The 20,067-nt window shown below is 43.5% G+C and overlaps 2 protein-coding genes across 2 annotated transcripts; both read left to right on the top strand.

The window, feature by feature from the left end:
* The first annotated feature begins 624 nt into the window (after positions 1–624).
* LOC103509425 (mucin-6-like) lies at positions 625–5,613 on the top strand. The gene is made up of 3 exons (XM_026823762.1): positions 625–2,035; positions 2,585–4,476; positions 4,630–5,613. The coding sequence occupies exons 1-3, from the start codon at positions 625–627 to the stop codon at positions 5,509–5,511; spliced, it is 4,185 nt and encodes a 1,394-aa protein (XP_026679563.1). The 3' UTR covers positions 5,512–5,613.
* A 69-nt stretch (positions 5,614–5,682) lies between these two features.
* Positions 5,683–13,001, top strand: LOC103509424. Its single transcript, XM_026823761.1, has 4 exons — positions 5,683–5,700; positions 11,177–11,443; positions 12,131–12,379; positions 12,843–13,001. The coding sequence occupies exons 1-4, from the start codon at positions 5,683–5,685 to the stop codon at positions 12,999–13,001; spliced, it is 693 nt and encodes a 230-aa protein (XP_026679562.1).
* The last annotated feature ends 7,066 nt before the right edge of the window (positions 13,002–20,067 follow it).

Genomic DNA, 20,067 nt, shown 5'->3' with positions numbered 1-20,067 from the left:
GAAATTGGAAAGTTGGCATTGAACGTTAGGTATCAAATTTGAAAAATGCCGTCAACCTTTTTTTTTATCAAACGGCTTTAAGAGGAAGTGGGGAAGTTTTCATATTCCACAGATTCAGTGCTAACTTCACATCAATGCTCATGATTTCCAGTCGATTTTTTTCATGTGATCAAATGATCAGTGTGATGAACCAATGAAATCATTTGTTTACGGTAATGTTCGCTTTTCATTGGTTGTCCGATATAACCCCTTATCATCTGATTTCACTTCCCCTCCACCCTAGTGTCTGAAAGATTTGTCGCTAACTTCTCTTCGATGTTATGGTTACCGTGAAAAATAAACACTTCAAAAGTCAAAACACAAATTTCTGACGTTCTGATTCTGACTTGATAATTTTATTCTTTCTATTTTATCTCTTTCTTTTCCTTGCAGTTGGAATTTTGGACCGAAATGTGTGTTTTTATGATGGAAATGGACATGTAACTCGCAGTGTTTACTCGAGTATGATAAGGTAAGGTTAGACCTCAGACTCTATTTTCATCACCTCTGTGTCTAACTGATATCCATAACAAAACCATCTCCAGTCACTACAACTTCTATCATAAACTAGAACTATCGTGGGCCATGTATGCAGAGGTGTTGGGACTGAAGAAAGGAACGGCAGCGGTGAGCGATCCTCTGTGTCTAACTGATATCCATAACAAAACCATCTCCAGTCACTACAACTTCTATCATAAACTAGAACTATCGTGGGCCATGTATGTAGAGGTGTTGGGACTGAAGAAAGGAACGGCAGCGGTGAGCGAAGAGAACTTCTTGTTCTGTCCATTCTGTGAGAAGATGTATAAGAAGGACATGATGCGCTATCACTACCGTCACCATCGGAAAGATGTGAGCTACTCACTGTTCATCGAACTGCTTGGGTTCCGGAGTGAAAGAGATTTTGAAGATTTTCTAGACAATAAACACATCCGACAAACACGATCCAAGGTCGTGGAGGTGATTGACCTTGATGATGTCCCCAGTCCCCCCACCGTCCCTCCCACCAAGGGGACCCGACGGTCTGTAGAACTACCAACACCTAGCACATCACAATCAACACTGAGTATCACTACACGTCGGTCACGTGGTCCTGTGGAACCAGAACCACAACCAGAGGACAAACCGAAAGAAAAACGGAGCTCACGCAAACGAGATCGCCCGAACCTGGACGATTCCATTGATGAGAACCTTAGCCTAGCTGATCTACTGCAAGCAAAACGATCCAAACGTCGCCCTACACGATATGAGGAACCTGAGGAAGAAGTACTACCGGTATCTACCAAACGTGGCCGACCTCCTAAGAATATCTTAGAGACCAGTGACACGATCATACTCAATGAAAATGATTCTGACCTGAGTGAACACGGTATGGACGATCCTCTAGCAGATCCGTTCAGTGGATGTCATGACGGACCAGACAAGCTTAGTGTGGACACACCTTATCGCTCCTACACAACAGATGAGGAATCTACTAGCAACGTGATGGAAGATGAAATAGCCGTGCTGGAAGATTGGGAATCACTGGAGAAGAAAACAGAAGAGACGCCTCCGAGTAATAAAGATGTATCGAGTGAAGAAATAGAGAAGAAGCGACAACTCGCGGCCAACATCAAGAGTAAACTACAGGAGAAGATAGACGCCATACTAAATAGGAACAAGGCGGAATCACAGGCAAAACGAGCGGCAGCTTTGGCGGAAAAACCGGCGGATCCACCAGTTGAGAAACCTAACGTTCAGAGTAAACCGGTGACTAGTCAATCGAAACCGATGGAAGCCAAGGTGGAGAAGAAACCTGAACGCACTGTGACTCAGGAAACACAAAATACCGTCGCTAAGACAGTTGTAGACAGTAAAGTAAACAGTCCGAAAAATACGCCGTCACCAAGCACACCTCAAACGAAAACAAGTGAGGTGAAACCTCCCAAACAAGAAAGTAAAGTGAAACCGGAAACTAAAACCACAAGTCAAACTCAGTCTGAAAACTCACCGAAACCAACTGCGCCTGTAAGCAAATCTCATCCAGGATCTCACAAAGTGGATTTTTTTTTTTTTTTTTTTTTTCATAAAAAATACCTATTTTTTACATTTTTCTTTCAGCTCACTGCTGGTCCAGGCTGCACAGTGTGTGGTAAATGTATAGGAGGATTAGAGTCCTGGCGACAGCTAAAGAAATCTGTAGAGACACATCAAGCATACCTCCGAGAACACCATAATGAGGTAAGTTTCTCTAACTAGATTTGAAAACTAGTGGTTCCAGGGCTCCTACAATGCACCAAAGACCCAATCAGTAAACCGGTGACTAGTCAATCGAAACCGATGGAAGCCAAGGTGGAGAAGAAACCTGAACGCACTGTAACTCAGGAAACACAAAATACCGTCGCTAAGACAGTTGTAGACAGTAAAGTAAACAGTCCGAAAAATACGCCGTCACCAAGCACACCTCAAACGAAAACAAGTGAGGTGAAACCTCCCAAACAAGAAAGTAAAGTGAAACCGGAAACTAAAACCACAAGTCAAACTCAGTCTGAAAACTCACCGAAACCAACTGCGCCTGTAAGCAAATCTCATCCAGGATCTCACAAAGTGGACCACAGAGTTGAACATAAAGTGTCCTCAAATCCAACTGAGACGGTGAAGCATGCGTTCGTGAAAACGGAGAAGTTGAAAAACAAACTGCTCATGAAGTTCAAGAAGGAAACAAGTCGAAACAGCTACACAGTGTCACCACATAAACCTCATCAACCAGTTGGCTCCGCCCGCCCGGAACACCAGGGGAAGAAATTTCTCAACAAACCAAAGAGCAAGGACCATTTCGGTCACATAATGAACAAACAGTCCGATAAGAATGTCATCAACAAACTGCGAGAAATCAAAATCAATCGCAGGAAACTCGATGAACCGGATTGTAGCCCTAACACGAGTAACACCTTACATGCTAAAGTACAAAGCATATCCAAAGATATCAAATCGAACGCGAAGGTGGAAACACAAGAGACGAGAAAACCGCTGGAGGGGCAATATAAAAGCGGTGATGATGTTGGTACACCAGCCCCTGACGCCTATAAGAGAACTGACAGTACTCAGTCGTCGAGAGAACCTATTGATAACCATAGATCATCCGCCAATGGTGGCAAGTATCCAAGTGTAGAGCAATCGACGCTAGGTGCTCAAATGATTGCACAAGTCAGGAACATCAACGAACGTGGTGATTCCTCTCCAGGATCAGCAGCGAATAGATCTATCCCGTCCGAAGCGGATACCCAGAAAACCAGTTCACCAATAGTTATTTCTAAAGCAACAACAGGAGTTACTTTCTCTTCAACTTTCGTGCCTGACCCTTCACCGCCACCTGCTCAACCCAAGGAGAGTACCCTACCGCCTGAAACATCCTCCGTGGATCTTCTAGAAGCCCCTGGTAGTCCTCTATTCCCACCACCTCCCCCACATCTACAAGCGACGCTAGCAGATCCTGCAAAGCCAATGAACCTACCTTCATCATATTCGTCCGTGAGAAATTCCTCTCAAGACACTAAAAGCATGGAGTATCCGAAAGCCCCCGAGAGTCCCGACTTGTTCCCAACATTATCCAAAACGGTGGGCGCTCCCCAACTCCTACCCAATCAGAACTATACCACCCTACCCGCTGCTGCTACCTATACGGACCTACCCAACGCCATAGAAGTCTCCAATCACTCTCCCTACCCATCTAGTCAACAGAAGACGGTGACGGCATCCGATAGAGGAAGTGCCGTGTTTGAAATCAAGCATGGTGTTCGGAACACTTCATCCCCTAGTGTACGTTCTAACGATGCTTCAACTATGAGACAGAATCCGTCCTATCAGGGGAGTTCACACATGATTCAGAACGTTGCCTCTCCGGGCATACACCAAAACTATTCCAACCTGCCAGCTACATCTGTACAGCCACCTCAACATTCCAACACTCCACCTCAGCAGTCACAACATTATAATCCTCCTGTACAGTATTCGTCAACCCATGGTGCTCCCTATGTAGAATACTCTCAACATTCCCCCACCATACCAGCGTATGTGGAATACCCCAAGCCCTCTTCCTACATCGAGTTCCCCTCAGCTACCTCTAGTCAGACGTTCACTCAGCGCTCTACAACACCAGCTGTGTCGCGATCCAACACACCTCACCTCTCTCACACGGAACCACATCATGCGAGTCCACCCAGTCCTTACCCTCCAGCCAGCGTGTCACGATCTCATACCCCTGCCATGTCTCCTGCCCCTGCCCAGTACGATACACCCTCTAGTCCCATGATGAGACCTGCCTCACGCGGTCATGTGAGAACCCCAGGCATTGTCCCTTCACCATCCCCTGCAGACACGCTCAGCCATGTCCCATCACCCAACTCTCCTAGCACGCAGAGTAGTCAGCAGATCAAACTACCACCTGTCTCTACACTGGTCCAGTCCTACCGGAATACCAAATCACCTTATCCGTATACTAGCAATGCGTATCAAGACCAGCCCCGCCCTACGACACAAGCAACACCTGAACCCAGCAAGACTTACACGTACCTGTCCTCTCCAACCCCTGCGTCACCCTCAACAACACTGGTCCAGTCCTACCGGAATACCAAATCACCTTATCCGTATACTAGCAATGCGTATCAAGACCAGCCCCGCCCTACGACACAAGGAACACCTGAACCCAGCAAGACTTACACGTACCTGTCCTCTCCAAGCCCTGCGTCACCCTCAACCTATCCACCTTCCTCCACAAGTAACCTGACGGACAACCTACTAGCCATTCCAAACAAGAGACGGGAAACAGATGGTCGTGCATGTTCTAGTCCCTTACCATCCGCCGTGAGTTCAAGTAGCTACACATCACCCAGCAATACTACGTCTAGATCCTACGCTAGTCCCAACAGTCAACTGAGTGTCCCTCCCTCTGCTGCTCCAAGTAGTGTGAGTCCAAACTATGCCCAACTCAGCACAGCCTATCCCATCTCCTCCGCCTATGCAACACCCACCTCCACCCCACCAGCCAAGAAGAAACCCACACCACCCCAGGCGCCGGCTGTGCAATCTCCCTCTACATATACCTCCACCGCGTATGAGACGCCCTCTACGCAGTCCAATCTGATCTCCTATCCCGTCAACACTTCGGCCGGGAGCTACACCTACTCTACCGCCTATCCAACCACGAGCCTTTACCCGAGCGTTCCTCCCGCCAGCTACGGGCAAGGTCACCCATCCTACATCACCTACCCGCCGGTCGAGTCTCACGAGATGCCTCCCGCCTCGCAATCATTCCGCCCATATGAGTCGCCTTACCAACCACCGCTACTTGCGTATGACTATGGCTCGGCCTATAACAGCAACTATTTACCGCCAGGACATCCTGGTTACCCGCCCGCACCGGGACAATATGTACCGCACCCGAGACCCCCTAGCCCGTCCGGGTATTATAATCCTCCCCCGGATACGTATTGATGTCTGGCTGTGGAACGTGCTAGGCTATGTGGTATTGGATTGAATGTGATTAGACTTACTTCATCATGGACACTCGTTGCTATGTTGAAAGCCCAGAAGAGGTTAGGTAGTAGAACAGCCACGGGAGACACTAAAAATAATGTAAGTCTAATTAATGTAACGACCGATGCAATGAACTCTCAGGAATATGTAAGTTTTATTGAATATGATCGATCATAAAGTGAAGATCTTTGGTTGGTGTTCCGTTGCGTTTGACGCAGATTGATAGGAACGTGTGTTGATCAATTATCTATTGCTAGGTATTTTATTTATTATTACGAAAGCGTTTTTGCGCGGTTGAAATCTAATTTGTCCCCTGAAAAGGGATTTTTTTCCCTAGAAAATCAAGTTACTGATTCACTCACTCACTCATACTAATTCTAACCCACTTCTAGATGAGCTAGGAAGATGCGGTTTTCACCATTGGATTCATTATTTTTTGTAGGTACTGGGAAAAATCGGAAACTCCCGAAATTCCAAACCGTTCCCGAGATATTGACGTTTTTTTAGTCCTCCCATAAGAAATACACGGGGAACACGCTTTGAGGCCAGCAAAACTTTTCCTACGTTTAATATTTTTCTCTCGCTTTTAGACGAAGCGCGAGCGAAGCGCGACCCCATGCACAACCCCGGGAGCGCGCAGCGCGACCGTAAACGAGGGAGCGCGAAGCGCGACCCCATGTACATTCCCTAGAAAATCAAGTTCATTTTCCACCAGTATTATCTCCCACATTGAGGCCCGTATTCAACCCTAATGGAAATCTCCATAGGAGAAAATGGCGAATTTTATAAGGGTAGATTTTTAAGGACTCTAAAACTAAACAATTCTGCTCAAAACATTCCAAAACTTGCGAAAAAGTTTTTGGTAGTTCAAATCACCTTTCTTTATCACCAAATCACCTTCAAATCCTGTCCGTACATATGTAGGTGTATTGGTATAAGCAGGGCCCTCGCCATCGGCTATAGTAAACGCCCTCGCCCTATGTCACTACGACCTGGTTATATTTTCTGTGTGTAGGTGTATCTATCTTTTGTCAGAAATTTTGAAAGGAAATATCTAATTATAATTATATCAACACAGAACAGAAAGTCATCTTCATTGCACGCGCAATTTCTTTATTATCCTCTTCCCTCCTTCCTCTCTCTCCCTCTCTTCTTCTCCTCGTTTTTCTTCTTCTTCTCCTCCTCCTCCTCCGCCCCCCTCCCCTGAATCTGCTCTGGGATTGATTTCATCAGGGACGTCATGGAAGAAAAAAAACTTCTAGCTACGTCATGGACAGGGTACCTGCGTTCTAGTGTGTACGTCATAGAAAAACTGGGACTCGCGATGACGTCACTAGAACCAAATGACGTCATCACGTCTCCAATGTTTACCCGTGTGGGAGATATAACTGGCACCTTTGACATTCAAGTCGAAACTTGGATAGTTGGATAAAAAAATGAAACCTCCATTCCCTTGTTAATGTTCCCTATATCAAACCTGTTCAAAAAAAATGCTCTCTCTTTAGGTAGGTTTTACCTACCTATTACATACATACTAAATACTAAAAGTTGATCTATTCGAAATATTTATTTCGTAACAATGGCGCAACTGTTGCGAAACAAATGTTTCCGATGGGTACTAGGTTTTAGATTGAAGTATGCTTCAAGTAACTAATGAAAGGGTTGATGTTGAGTTGAAGACCAATCTAGGAGAAAGCCAGCCGTTCCGAGAACGAACATTATCCCATCAGGATAAAATCCGCCCCGGGCGGGAATCGAACCCGCGGCCTAGCTCACTTTGTCGATGAATTGTCGGAGTTTAAACTCACTTTGTCGGCGAACACTCAGCCTCACTGCCTCATGGTGGAAAAAAAATATTCAGTATGACTAGTATGAGTCACATGACTCTGTTGATTTAATTAAATTTAAAAATAAATTTATATTAGGTACCCACTTAAAATATTTGAGAAATGCATATTTAATAATTAGTTTGTGTCAAAAATTCAAAATGGAGATACGATACGCTGAGCCCGTTATATCACTCTGGTCGGATTAAAAATAAATCTTCGAGAAGCTATTTTTATTATTTTTTGCACCCAATTATTCATTAAATTTGCTAAAATATTTTCGTGAACGCACACGTGTCAAAATAAATAAATGAGACTAGTGGTTCAATGAACTGTCGAATTTAAAACAAACAAACGAACGAAACGTAGGTAGGTATGAGATTGGTCTAAAAATCAAAAGAAAAAATTACCTTTCTACATTGTGATATTGTAATCGGGTCTAAAATTTAATGAGAAAATTTCTCTTTTGCGTTGAAAATGTTGAAATTCCATCAAAATCGGACTAGGTAACCGTTCTAGAGACAAACTGTGACGAAAAAACTAAAGGAAAATTGGTAGAATTTAAACTTGAAATTCACTTGGATTGTTCTTTTTTTTGAACATTTTAATTTGATTACATTGACCACTTCTCTATTTTTTTTTTTTTTTTTTTTTTTTAAGAGGTTTGACAGAGGGAACTGTAACTCTAGGGTCTTATCGTCCCGAAATCGGAGAGAGAAGGAAGACAGGATAGGAGAAAGCCAGCCGTTCCGAGAACGAACATTATCCCATCAGGATAAAATCCGCCCCGGGCGGGAATCGAACCCGCGGCCTGGCGCTTACAAGGCAGACGCACTACCAACTAAGCTAACTATGAATGTTAAGAAATGCCAACTCGCTTCGCTCCTCCCTTCGTTCAAAAAGGGAAGAGGAGAGAGGTAGATATTATGAGGGGGGGATGACGTGGGTGTAATGTGTGTAGGTGTCCTGGTTCAACAGAATAAAACCTGGGTATTCTATAGAACAGGGGTTTCAAACTTCCATGTGTATGCGGGCCACATGCTACATTGGCAGGTACTTCGCGGGCCACATACAAGGGAGCAGGCCCGTATCCAGGATTTTCTTGAGGGGATGGGGTGGATGCTCCATTTTCAGAGTCCAGTTCAGAATAAAAGAGCAAAAAATCAAGCCCGAGGGGACCCACACCCTGAAAGCTTCCCGGGCCTCCCCCCTCTACCCCCGCGAGCTTGCGGGCCACATGCTACATTGGCAGGTACTTCGCGGGCCACATACAAGGGAGCAGGCCCGTATCCAGGATTTTCTTGAGGGGATGGGGTAGATGCTCCATTTTCGGAGTCCAGTTCAGAATAAAAGAGCAAAAAATCAAGCCCGAGGGGACCCACACCCTGAAATCTTCCCGGGCCTCTCCCCCCCGCGAGCTTCATTTTTCTCCTTTACTGTAGGTCAGACTCCGAACTTTTAAGCACTCAACCCCCAGTACATCGCTGTTTGGATCCCTGGGGTCACCTGGATACGGCCCTGCTACAGTCTATAACAGCAGAGAGGTAAGATGTAGGAAGGAGAGGTGAAAGAAGAAGATGGGAAGAAGAGGGAGGGGAACAGACAAGGGGAAAACAGGAAGAAGGAGAAACGGGAAGAAGAAAGAGGGAGGGTAAGATGAGGGGAAAGGTGGGGGGGAGAGAGCGAGAGAGGTCGGAGGGATTTTTTTGAGAGGAAGATGAGGGAAAGAAAAGGTGAAGAGGTTGGAGGGATTTTTTTGAGAGGAAGATGAGGGAAAGAAAAGGTGAAGAGGTTGGAGGGATTTTTTTGAGAGGAAGATGAGGGAAAGAAAAGGTGAAGAGGTCGGAGGGATTTTTTTGAGAGGAAGATGAGGGAAAGAAAAGGTGAAGAGGTCGGAGGGATCATTTAAAATACCCACATAATGAAAAATGATACATTACAGTCATTACACAACATTTAAAATACCCACATAATGAAAAATGATACATTATAGTCATTACACAACATTGAAAATACCCACATAATGAAAAATGATACATTACAGTCATTACACAACATTGAAAATATGTACCCACATAATGAAAAAGAAAGTCACAAATACAAAATACCTAGAGAAACAATCAATATAAAATTTATTGAGAGACTGCCCAAAGTTTGGGTTGCCCAAACGACGCAGCATCTTATGGAAAGAAAAGGTGAAGAGGTCGGAGGGATTTTTTTGAGAGGAAGATGAGGGAAAGAAAAGGTGAAGAGGTCGGAGGGATTTTTTTGACAGCACCGAAAATAGAGGCGGATGACTTTGAGAGAGAGATGGGAGGTGAAAGGAGAGGGAGAGGTATAAAGCGAGAGAGAAATTGGAGAGATTTGAGGGAAAAATAAGAGGGAAGGAGAGGGAGAGAAGAAGAAGGGAAAGATTTGGAGGAGACGATGAGATGTAGAACGTGAACTTCGTTAAACCATTTTATTAGGCTATGAAATGGAAGTGAACTTACTGTTATATCCTTTTTTTTTTTAAGAGGTTTTCACAGAAGTCTTATCACCCCAAAATCGAAGAGAGAAGGAACTCAGGATAGAAGAAATCCTAGAACGAAATTTATCTGTTTTAGGATAAAGTTCGCCCCGGGATGGAAATCGAACGCGCGACCTACAGGCTTTACCCACCAAGCTACCTACACCTACACCCAGTACCTATGTACATATACAGGTTCACTACCTACATACATAGGTACATTACCTAGTACCTACATACATAATATAGGTTCACTACCTACCTATTCCACCTACATAGGTACAGCACCTACACACATAAAAACACAAGCAGGTTCTGTAGGTAGGTAGGTACACCAATGTTCATCCCAACTGAATCTGTCACCCTAGAAGTCAAAATCCGCCCCGGGCGGGAATCGAACCCGCGGCCTAGCGCTTACAAGGCAGACGCACTACCAACTAAGCTAACTAGGCTGGCCTGCTGTTCTCTGTTTAGCTGTTCAATTATTACTTTCTCAGGTGATCCCTTGTCTGCTCCCTGTCACAGGCTTTACCCACCTACCTACACCTACACCCAGTACCTATGTATGTACAGGTTCACTACCTACATACATAGGTACATTACCTACTACCCACATACATAATATAGGTTCACTACCTACCTAGTCTACCTACATAGGTACAGCACCTACACACATAACAACACAAGCAGATATACCTACACCAGTATACCTTCACTACCTACATACATAGGTACAGTACCTACATACAGGTTCACTACCTACATACATAGGTACAGTACCTACATACAGGTTCACTACCTACATACATAATATAGGTTCACTATTACCTACCTAGTCCACCTACAATACCTACATACTTTACATAGGTACAGCACCTACACACATAAAAACACAAGCAGGTTCTGTAGGTAGGTAGGTACACCGCCAATGTTCATCCCAATTGAACCTGTCACCCTAGGAGTTAGTGCGGGGGTAATGACGCAAACAACTGCCGTGACGTCACAACACACAAGGTTACCATGGCAACATTATAATCATGACGTAAGTCCTTCGCATTCAACTGATAACGAGAAAATTCGACTGAAAAAAAAATTTCGTTCAGTCGACTTCAAACTTGTGTGGGAAGAGCATCGACGATCGCGCAAAAGGACAGATAAAATCCGCCCCGGGCGGGAATCGAACCCGCGGCCTAGCGCTTACAAGGCAGACGCACTACCAACTAAGCTAACTAGGTTGGCTACATTGAAAGTTTGAATTCACTAATCGGAACTTTTTCTGTTTCCTCAGCACAAGCTTCGTCACACGGAGAAGAAGGTGATGACCCAGGTTCGAGACCTGCTGGAGTCACAAATCCCGGACTCTTGTTCTTCCTCCACTTGCTCATCAGAATCCATGGTTACCCCGAGGAAACTGGTCATCCCGTATTCTACTAGCAGTAGTGGTGATAGCTCTAGACGCAAGGGGTTCGAACCCGGTTCTCCGGCTGGGAAGAAGGTTGATCTGACTACGACGGCTAGCCTGGCTGGGGCGGCACATAATACTTCTACTGTACGGGTAAGATTATAATGAAATCACCAAAAAATATCACTATTTCATAAATACAGATTGTAATCTCACTTTTTCTTTTCAAACTACATATTTAGGTAGAAATTTGTCACAGTTAAGTACGTACGTATGTGTCATGCGTGAAATGTTACCCAATTGGTTATACAAAAAGTCATGAAATCCCCCCAAAAATACCTCTTTGTGACAAAAAGATCGGCAAGTTTTTAACCCAAGATCATCATATATTCCTTGCCTCCTTTTCTGTAACACCTACTCCTTTGTTCTCTCGTTCCTCCTACATCCTCATCCAAAGACCCAAACAAGTGTGGCAAACCGATCTAATGTGATGGGGCGGCACATAATACTTCTACTGTACGGGTAAGATTATAATGAAATCACCAAAAAATATCACTATTTCATAAATACAGATTGTAAATATTGTAATCTCACTTTTTCTTTTCAAACTACATGTTTAGGTTTAGAAATTTGTCACAGTTAAGTACGTACGTATGTGTCATGCGTGAAAATGTTACCCAATTGGTTATACAAAAAGTCATAAATCCCCCAAAAAATACCTCTTTGTGACAAAAAGATCGGCAAGTTTTTAATCCAAGATCATCATATTATATTCCTTGCCTCCTTTTCTGTAACACCTACTCCTTTGTTCTCTCTTTCCTCCTACATCCTCATCCAAAGACCCAAACAAGTGTGGCAAACCGATCTAATGTGGCCAGAAGTGAAATGATGAAGTCCACCAATGTCGCCAAGCCATCTGAATTGGTAACAAATCTAACCAAGACATGTGATATGTTGAAATCACCACATTTGACTAATCCGAGTGCTATGAAGTCACCTAGGAGTCGCGCTAATAGTTGTGATGGTGATTCCGGCTATGGTGATAAAGGGAAACATCCTGGTGTGTCCACCATCAGGCGTCAATATATGGTGAGCCTCTCACTTTTCAGTGAAAAGTGGATCAAACTGTAGTTCAATTGGATGTTTGTATCAAATCAACTAAAAATCAATTATCAAATTATTTTTTGTGGCAAAGCCCAGCTTTTTCACAAATGTTGTCGGTATCACAGTATTACTAAGTGCTCCTTTGCCATCAATTTCCATAATTTTTTTACTCTGGTAATGCCGCCACTGGTCGCCGAAAAAAACTTCCACCCCGCCGGGAATCAAACCCGGGACATCCGGCGGTCAAGCATAGTGTGATACCCACTAGAACACGGAAGTAATCTACCCTAAGTACATCTCCTTTATAGAAAATCTTTATGGTTTTGTTAAGTATTAACTCTCCCTGTACCAAAAAACGTTTCAATGTTGCAGATTTCATCAGTGTATTTTGAGGGTTGCGTGACTAATCAGCAACTTTGAACTAACGTCAGCACACATTATTTCCCAGATGGGCGTGGTCAATCCGCGCAGACGTCGGTCTCGATCAGCAGGCACGGGCAAGGAATGGCTACACCACCATCCCCCTCTCCCTCTTCATGCTGACACAGTGTTCCAACCCACGGGATGGAAGAAACGCAAGTCCGTCACTCAGCTCACACGTACATAACAAGGTATAGATAGATATCGATATTAGGTATCGTTTTTCTAAATACGTGACTGTATAAGTGACCATAACTGACTATTGACTAACCAATAAAAGTGACCATCACATGCCTGCCGTTTGCAAAGGCAAAAAGCATATGGAACAAGAAACAAGACACACACAACAAATGTTGACTTTGTGGACAAGGGACAGGGTCACCTATGTTTAAGAACGAGAAGTAAATGGAGGTATGAAATGTTAAGGAGGGGATTATAGTGAGATGAAGGAAGCGAATCAGACTAGTTAGCTTGTATGGTAGCGCGTCTGCCTTGTAAAAGCTAGATCGCGGGTTCGCTTCCCGTCTGGGGCGGATTTTATCCAACACAGATTAGGTTCGATCTCGCAATGGTAACGGCTAGCTTTCTCTATCCTGTCTTCCTTCTCTTTCTTCGCTTTGGGGACGAGAAGACCTTAACACTTACAGATCCCTCTATCAAACCTCTTGATTCTTGAAACATAGGAAGAGAAAAAGGATCTAGGTAATATAAAAACGTGGACAGATAGAGCTGAAAGAAAGATACAGCAAAAGGTTAATAGGTAGGTAATACTACCTTTTTTTTTTTTTTTTTTTTTTTTTTGGCAGAGGGAACTGTAACTGCTAAGGTCTTTTGATTTTTGATCGTCCCGAAATCGAAGAGAGAAGGAAGACAGGGTAGGAGTGAGTTTTTTTTTACGAAAAAAATAACCATTTATTTTTTTTATCCATGTTTCTCTAGAGTCTAGTACCTATTACCTACCAAAATATTTTATTTATTCTTTTTCTTTACCTGTTTCCAGGCTGATGTACTACCCACAGTGGGTGGAGGTGCTCAGGTAGTATTCAATGATGTAGAGACACTCACCCAATCATCTCCCACTCATTCCCCTGTGAGGAAACGAGTAGCTGACATCAATGCTAGAGAGCGTGACATCGATATCCACAAACTCTCCTGATGGGATAATGTTCGTTCTCGGAACGGCTGGCTTTCTCCTATCCTGTCTTCCTTCTCTCTTCGATTTCGGGACGCTAAGACCATGGCAGTTACAGTTACCTCTGTCAAACCTCTTAAAAAAAAAAAAATATTATTTTAACTCTCCTGGTAGCTAAACATTTTGGGTGCTGGATTATTGAGATATTTGGAAAATCCTCCAATGCTGCTGTGAGCACCAAAGTTGTGATATAATAACACAAAGAAACGGCATTTATTTATTTAATTTATTAACTCTCCTACTTCACTCACTTCAATTCAAATCCTTGACCATCTTCTATCTTGGTTGAAAGTTGGAAAAAATTCACCCAGGCGGAGGTTCGAAGTCAATAACTCCGGCTGGGGTGTTATGGTGGGTCCAGACTTGATTTTACGTGCAACGTGCAATGCAAATGCTTTGCATGTTTTTTTTTTTTTGAATTTTATTTTTTTTTTTTTTTTTCTCGTGATACATATGTATGTCTGTAAGTTATTTGATGTTACCTTTTACTTGTTTGTTTTATGCACATTTTCATCTCTACGATGGATATGGATGGCATTTTTGGGTTCTTAAAAAGAAGTTGTGCCAGTTTTATTATTATTTTTACTCTCTATTATTTTACCTTAGGTATTACAAAAGACAAGACTGTTCTTCTGTACCTGTAAGACTATTTGATGTTCCTCAGTCCCCATTTATGTTTGGGGACGAACTATTTTTAATTTTTATTCTTTTGATAGAACTTTTTTTTCTTTTACTTTTTTGTACCTACCCAAACTTTTTTACAGGCGATGCCAAATTTATTTTACGTTAGTTCTTTTTTCATTTGAAAGTCTTTTATATTTTCTATCTTTCCTCTTACCCACAGGAGACGGTAGAAGCGGTTGTTACTTGTCTTACCTATATAGGAAGGACAGGTAAAAAAAAATCTTGAGGGTGGTAGAGGGTAAGGTCTTTTTGTCCCGAAAGCGAAGAGAGAAGAAAGATATGATCGGAAAAGAGAACGAACCTTTTCCTTTCAGGGTAAAATCCGGCCAGGGCAAGAATCGAACCCGCGGCCTGGTGCTTATAACCAAGCTAACTAGGCTGGCTAGAGTTAATAAAATAATAGAAATAACGAAATATTCATAGGTAGTGGGCATAATTTTATTTATGCACAGTTTGTAAACTTGGCAACACTGTATAGGCTATCTCTGTGCCGGTGAAAAATCGGGTGATTTTTCTCTGTTGCCTCCTTCCCCTCTCGCGTCCATTGCCGATTTGTGCCGATCGTGAGCCAATCGCCGAAGATTTTTTTGCTGTTTGCTTGCTTTTGCTACAGGCTACTTTTATTTTTCGTTTCTTTTGCAATAAAAAATAATATTTTCTTGTAGTTAAATTGTTGTATTAATAAGAAATAAATCACTTACCTACAACTTAAAAATGAATTTGATGGCACATTCGTTCTCTTTTGACAAAATTTTTGATGCAAATTCGAGGAAATCAGGCTGTATCTCGCAAATTATTGGTGTAAAAAAAAGTAGATAATTTTTGATGGCAAATTCGAGGGAATCAGGCTGTATGTCGTAAATTATTGGTGTAAAAAAAGTGGATATAACTTTCGAAATTTTTTGATATTGGCTTGTTACAAGCGCATATTTCGTGAACCATCATTCCTAGAACCCTTACATGTACACCGATCGATTTCTCGTGAATAGTTACATAACATAGGAAAGACTCCTTGGTCATCTTAAATACTCTAATGGAAACTCTTGTTGAAAAAGAAAAAATATGTTGAAATATTTGGAGATATCACAGAGAGGAGAGAGGGAGCAGAGAGAACCTTCCAGTCTGAAAGCAGAAGAGAGAATGAGCTCTGACAAAAACCTAGGTCTGAAGAAACCTCCCCTTGACCCCCTACTACCAAAAACCTATACGCAACCCCGCGTAGCGAACACGCGAAGCCCCCGGGGGGTGGAGGGGGGCGTAGCCCCCCTCCCGAGCACGAAGTGCGAGTGAACGTCATACGAGCCACAGTCGATGTTGCTTAACCTTGGTAATCAAGACAAACTGGTGTTTTCTGAACTTCTGGAGGATCAGTCAGGTTAAACACCGTCGTGTCTGGTTGATATCAGTATGGTTGACTGGGTGTATGAGCCAGCGGGATGAGCCTCCTTTTGGAAAGTCCTGCCACATTAAATAAAGCCATAAAAGAAGTCGTATATGTAAACTTTTGTTGTAAGAAAAAAAAAAGAATAATAAATCAAATAAAAAATACACATCCAAGTCGAATAGATCCAGCTTAGTTATTAGATCCATCAGCCTAGCTTTGGATAGTGCGTCTGCCTTGTAGGCGCTAGGTCACGGGTTCGATTCCCGTCCGAAAGTTCGGTCTCGGAACGGCTGACTTTCTCCTAGTTATCCTGTCTTCCTTCTTAGCTTGCAGCTCCTTCTTAGCTTGCAGCTCCTTCTTAGCTTGCAGCTCCTTCTTAGCTTGCAGCTCCTTCTAGCTTGCAGCTCCTTCTAGCTTGCAGCTCCTTCTTAGCTTGCAGTTCCTTCTTAGCTTGCAGCTCCTTCTAGCTGGCAGCTCCTTCTAGCTTGCAGCTCCTTCTTAGCTTGCAGCTCCTTCTAGCATGCAGCTCCTTCTAGCTTGCAGCTCCTTCTTAGCTTGCAGCTCCTTCTTAGCTTGCAGCTCCTTCTAGCTTGCAGCTCCTTCTTTATTATAAAAAATTTATTACTAGGTATATACTTGTAGAAAAGTACCTAGGTGACAATAACCTATATACTATTAAGAGTATTGAGTAACCAATAAAAATTTCTCAATTATTTAGCCTTAAGATACCATGTTATCTTAAGGGTTAATAATTGAGAAATCACACTGATTGATCTCAGGTACCATAAGCGTTGTACAAAACAATACAATAAAACCAATAGCAAGTTAGTCTTTAAGTGTCTTTAAGTCTAGAGTCTTTAAGTGTTAACTTTTACCAGACATGCTTACAATCAGAGCTGTATGTAGGAGGGGGCGAGGGTGCCCGGGTCCCCCCTTGGGCTTCATTTTTCTCCTTTACTGTAGGCCAGACGCCGAAAATTTGGAACATCCCCCCTGTACACCCTGTACGTCAATGTTTGTACACTTAGGCCCCCATCGATAAAATCTTGTATACGGCCCTGCCACACACGTACATAACAAGGTATAGATACAATCAGAGCTGTATGTAGGAGGGGGCGAGGGTGCACGGGTCCCCCTTGGGCTTCATTTTTCTCCTTTACTGTAGGCCAGACGTCGAAAATTTGGAACATCCCCCCTGTACACCCTGTACGTCAATGTTTGTACCTACACTTAGGCCCCCATCGATAAAATCTTGCAGTATACGGCCCTGCCACACACGTACATACGCGTGATTTCGATATCTTCTCACTCGAGTCACGTGATTGAAATCTTCCATTCCGAACAACTCATTTAACGGCACGAAGCTGATCAGTTGATCACCGCGTGTTTAGCGGCACCAAACGACTCAGTTGACGGCACCTTGAACCACTCATTTTACGGCACGATAACGATCAGCTGACCGGATAACGCGAGTTTGGCGGTTCAGACTTCAGAACCACCCAGTTGAAATGCGAATTTTGGTGGTGCGAATCGCTCAGAGTTGACTCAGAAGGTAAGGGTCCCATACACGGAGCGATCTGTCGCATCAGACCGAACTTAGAGCCGAATCCCTTTGGGCTTGGGCCCTTCAAACGTTTTGTTTGTCGGCACAGAACTACCTAGCTGACGGCACCGTGAACCACCCATTTGGCGGTACGAAACCACTAGTTTGAAGGCACGCACATCTTCGCTGACGGCACGATGTAATACACCTTCAATGTTGAGTAAGCCCTTCTTATCAAACTAATGAACTGTCAATTATTTTCCATTATGACGGGCTGGTACTCATCTTATCAGTGTTTTAGCAGTGTTTTATCAGTAACTAAATCGGATTTCGGAAAGGTTATTGAGTTTAGGGCGAAATTTTTGGCATTGTTTTGCTATTAGTCGCATGTTTATTCTGTCGTTCTAGCTTAGAAGAGTATTGTGTGTATGACTTTGTTGTTTGTTTGTCTCATGAGGTATTTTAGCAGTTTTAAACTGGGTGATTGAACAAGTCTGTCGGTCAGAGAAGAGCACAGGTCATTGTGTTAGTTTTTCTCATTTGCCGAGCTGAGTTCACATATTGTGATGCTAAATACGATGTCATATATTTTTTTGAAGAGGTTTGAACTGTAACAAGAGAGATCTTGTTGTCCCAAATTCGAAGAGAAAAGGAGGACAGGATAGGAGAAATCCAGCCGTTCCGAGAACGAACCTTATCTGTTTAAGATAAAGTTCGTCCGGGACAAAACATATCTTTTTACATAGTCACATGATGACATGAACCTCTATCCATTAGCAGAATGGTTGATGGTGCTTTTAAGGTGCTTTTCTAACCCGGGACCTCCGGCGTGCAAACCTAGTGTGATAACCACTCGGGCACGGAGGTTGCTTTAAGTAGGTATTTACTTAGGTTTATGATGAAATTCGCCTGGGGCGGAAAAGGAACCCGCTATCTAGCGCTTTGAAGGGAGACGCGCTACCATCCAAGCTAACTAGGCTGGCAATACTTAGGTACTTACCTAACTTTAATACCAATACTTACCTAACTTTAAATACTTACCTAACTCTAAATACTTACCTTAACTTTAATACCAATGTGCCTATTGTAGGTAAATAATAATACTTAATACCACAGTGTAAAACACATTAACACATGGACTGTTTTTCGTGTGAAATCTAAAATCGATGTCTGAGGAGTGTAGGAGGGAGGGGAGGTAGAGGTCGGTAAATAAGGTAGGAGGGGGAGGAAGGGAGCAGGAGGGGGGAGGTCTGTAAATAGGGGAGCAGGAAAATATTAGGAAAAGGGGGTAGGATAGTTGGACCCTTCGATGGCAGGCATCGAACGAGGGACTGTACGCCAATACTGTTAAGGTCTAATCATCCCGAAATCGAAAAGAGGAGGAAGACAGGATAGGAGAAAGCCAGCCGTTCCGAGAACGAAAATTATCCGTTCGGGATAAAATCCGCCTCGGGCGGGCATTGAACCCGCGCCCTAGCGTTTACAAGGCAGACGCGCTACCAACACCAACCAACCTATATAAGTACATAACTAGGCTGGCAGCCGTGTTCTTATTCTATCAACCACAAATTATTGAAAGAAATTTCATCAAACGATCACGAATATCACGACCCGTGAGCGAGCTCCCGAAATGTAATAGGCTAATAGGCCACGGAACGCATACCTATAAGGGAAGCATGGGGGAGCAAGGGTTGTGAAGGAGAGGGAGTCAATATGAGGAGGTTTGAGTTAGGGACAGGGAGGCCTTTCCCCTCTCTTGATTGGATAGAGGGAAAAGAAAGAGTGTTTGGGGACGAAGTACATGGAACAAGAAGGCTTTCCCCTCCAAGAGAAGGTTTGGGAGAGATTCTGCAGGCGAGAAGTATACGATAGTAGAAAGAGAACGATTAGGATCCCCCCTTCTGATGAGGTAGAGGCGAAAAGGAGACAGAGAGAGGGAGAACCACAAGTTATTGAAAGAAATTTCATCAAACGATCACGAATATCACGACCCGTGAGCGAGCTCCCGAAATGTAATAGGCTAATAGGGCACGGAACGCATACCTAAGGGAAGCATGGGGGAGCAAGGGTTGTGCAGGAGAGGGAGTCAATATGAGGAGGTTTGAGTTAGGGACAGGGAGGCCTTTCCCCTCTCTTGATTGGATAGAGGGAAAAGAAAGAGTGTTTGGGGGCGAAGTACATGGAACAAGAAGGCTTTCCCCTCTAAGAGGAGGTTTGGTAGAGATTCTGCAGGCGAGAAGTATATACGATAGTAGAAAGAGAACGATTAGGATCCTCCCTCCTGGTGAGGTAGAGGGGAAAAGAGAGAGAGAGAGAGAGAGAAGTTGGGGATAGAAACGGAGAAGAGAAAGAAGATGGGGCGATATGGGGTGGAAAGTAAGGCGCGTTTCGCACTGAGGTAACACGTCGCAAGTAGCAAGTCGCAAGATGCTACTGCTTACGTCCTGAAT

The sequence above is a fragment of the Diaphorina citri genome, unplaced genomic scaffold (assembly GCF_000475195.1).
Source record: "Diaphorina citri unplaced genomic scaffold, Diaci psyllid genome assembly version 1.1 scaffold497, whole genome shotgun sequence".
Taxonomy (NCBI): Eukaryota; Metazoa; Arthropoda; class Insecta; order Hemiptera; family Psyllidae; genus Diaphorina; species Diaphorina citri.
Note: the sequence above shows the minus strand (reverse complement) of the source record. Positions and strands in the feature narration are given on the sequence as shown.

Coding starts and splice junctions, on each gene's coding strand:
- LOC103509425 (XM_026823762.1), top strand. CDS start 625: ATGTATGCAGAGGTGTTGGGACTGAAGAAAGGAACGGCAGCGGTGAGC. Junction 2,036..2,584: donor GTCTGAAAACTCACCGAAAC/CAACTGCGCCTG, acceptor ACTCACCGAAAC/CAACTGCGCCTGTAAGCAAA. Junction 4,477..4,629: donor TACCACCTGTCTCTACACTG/GTCCAGTCCTAC, acceptor TCAACAACACTG/GTCCAGTCCTACCGGAATAC.
- LOC103509424 (XM_026823761.1), top strand. Junction 11,444..12,130: donor ATAATACTTCTACTGTACGG/GTAAGATTATAA, acceptor CCTCATCCAAAG/ACCCAAACAAGTGTGGCAAA. Junction 12,380..12,842: donor CCATCAGGCGTCAATATATG/GTGAGCCTCTCA, acceptor ATTATTTCCCAG/ATGGGCGTGGTCAATCCGCG.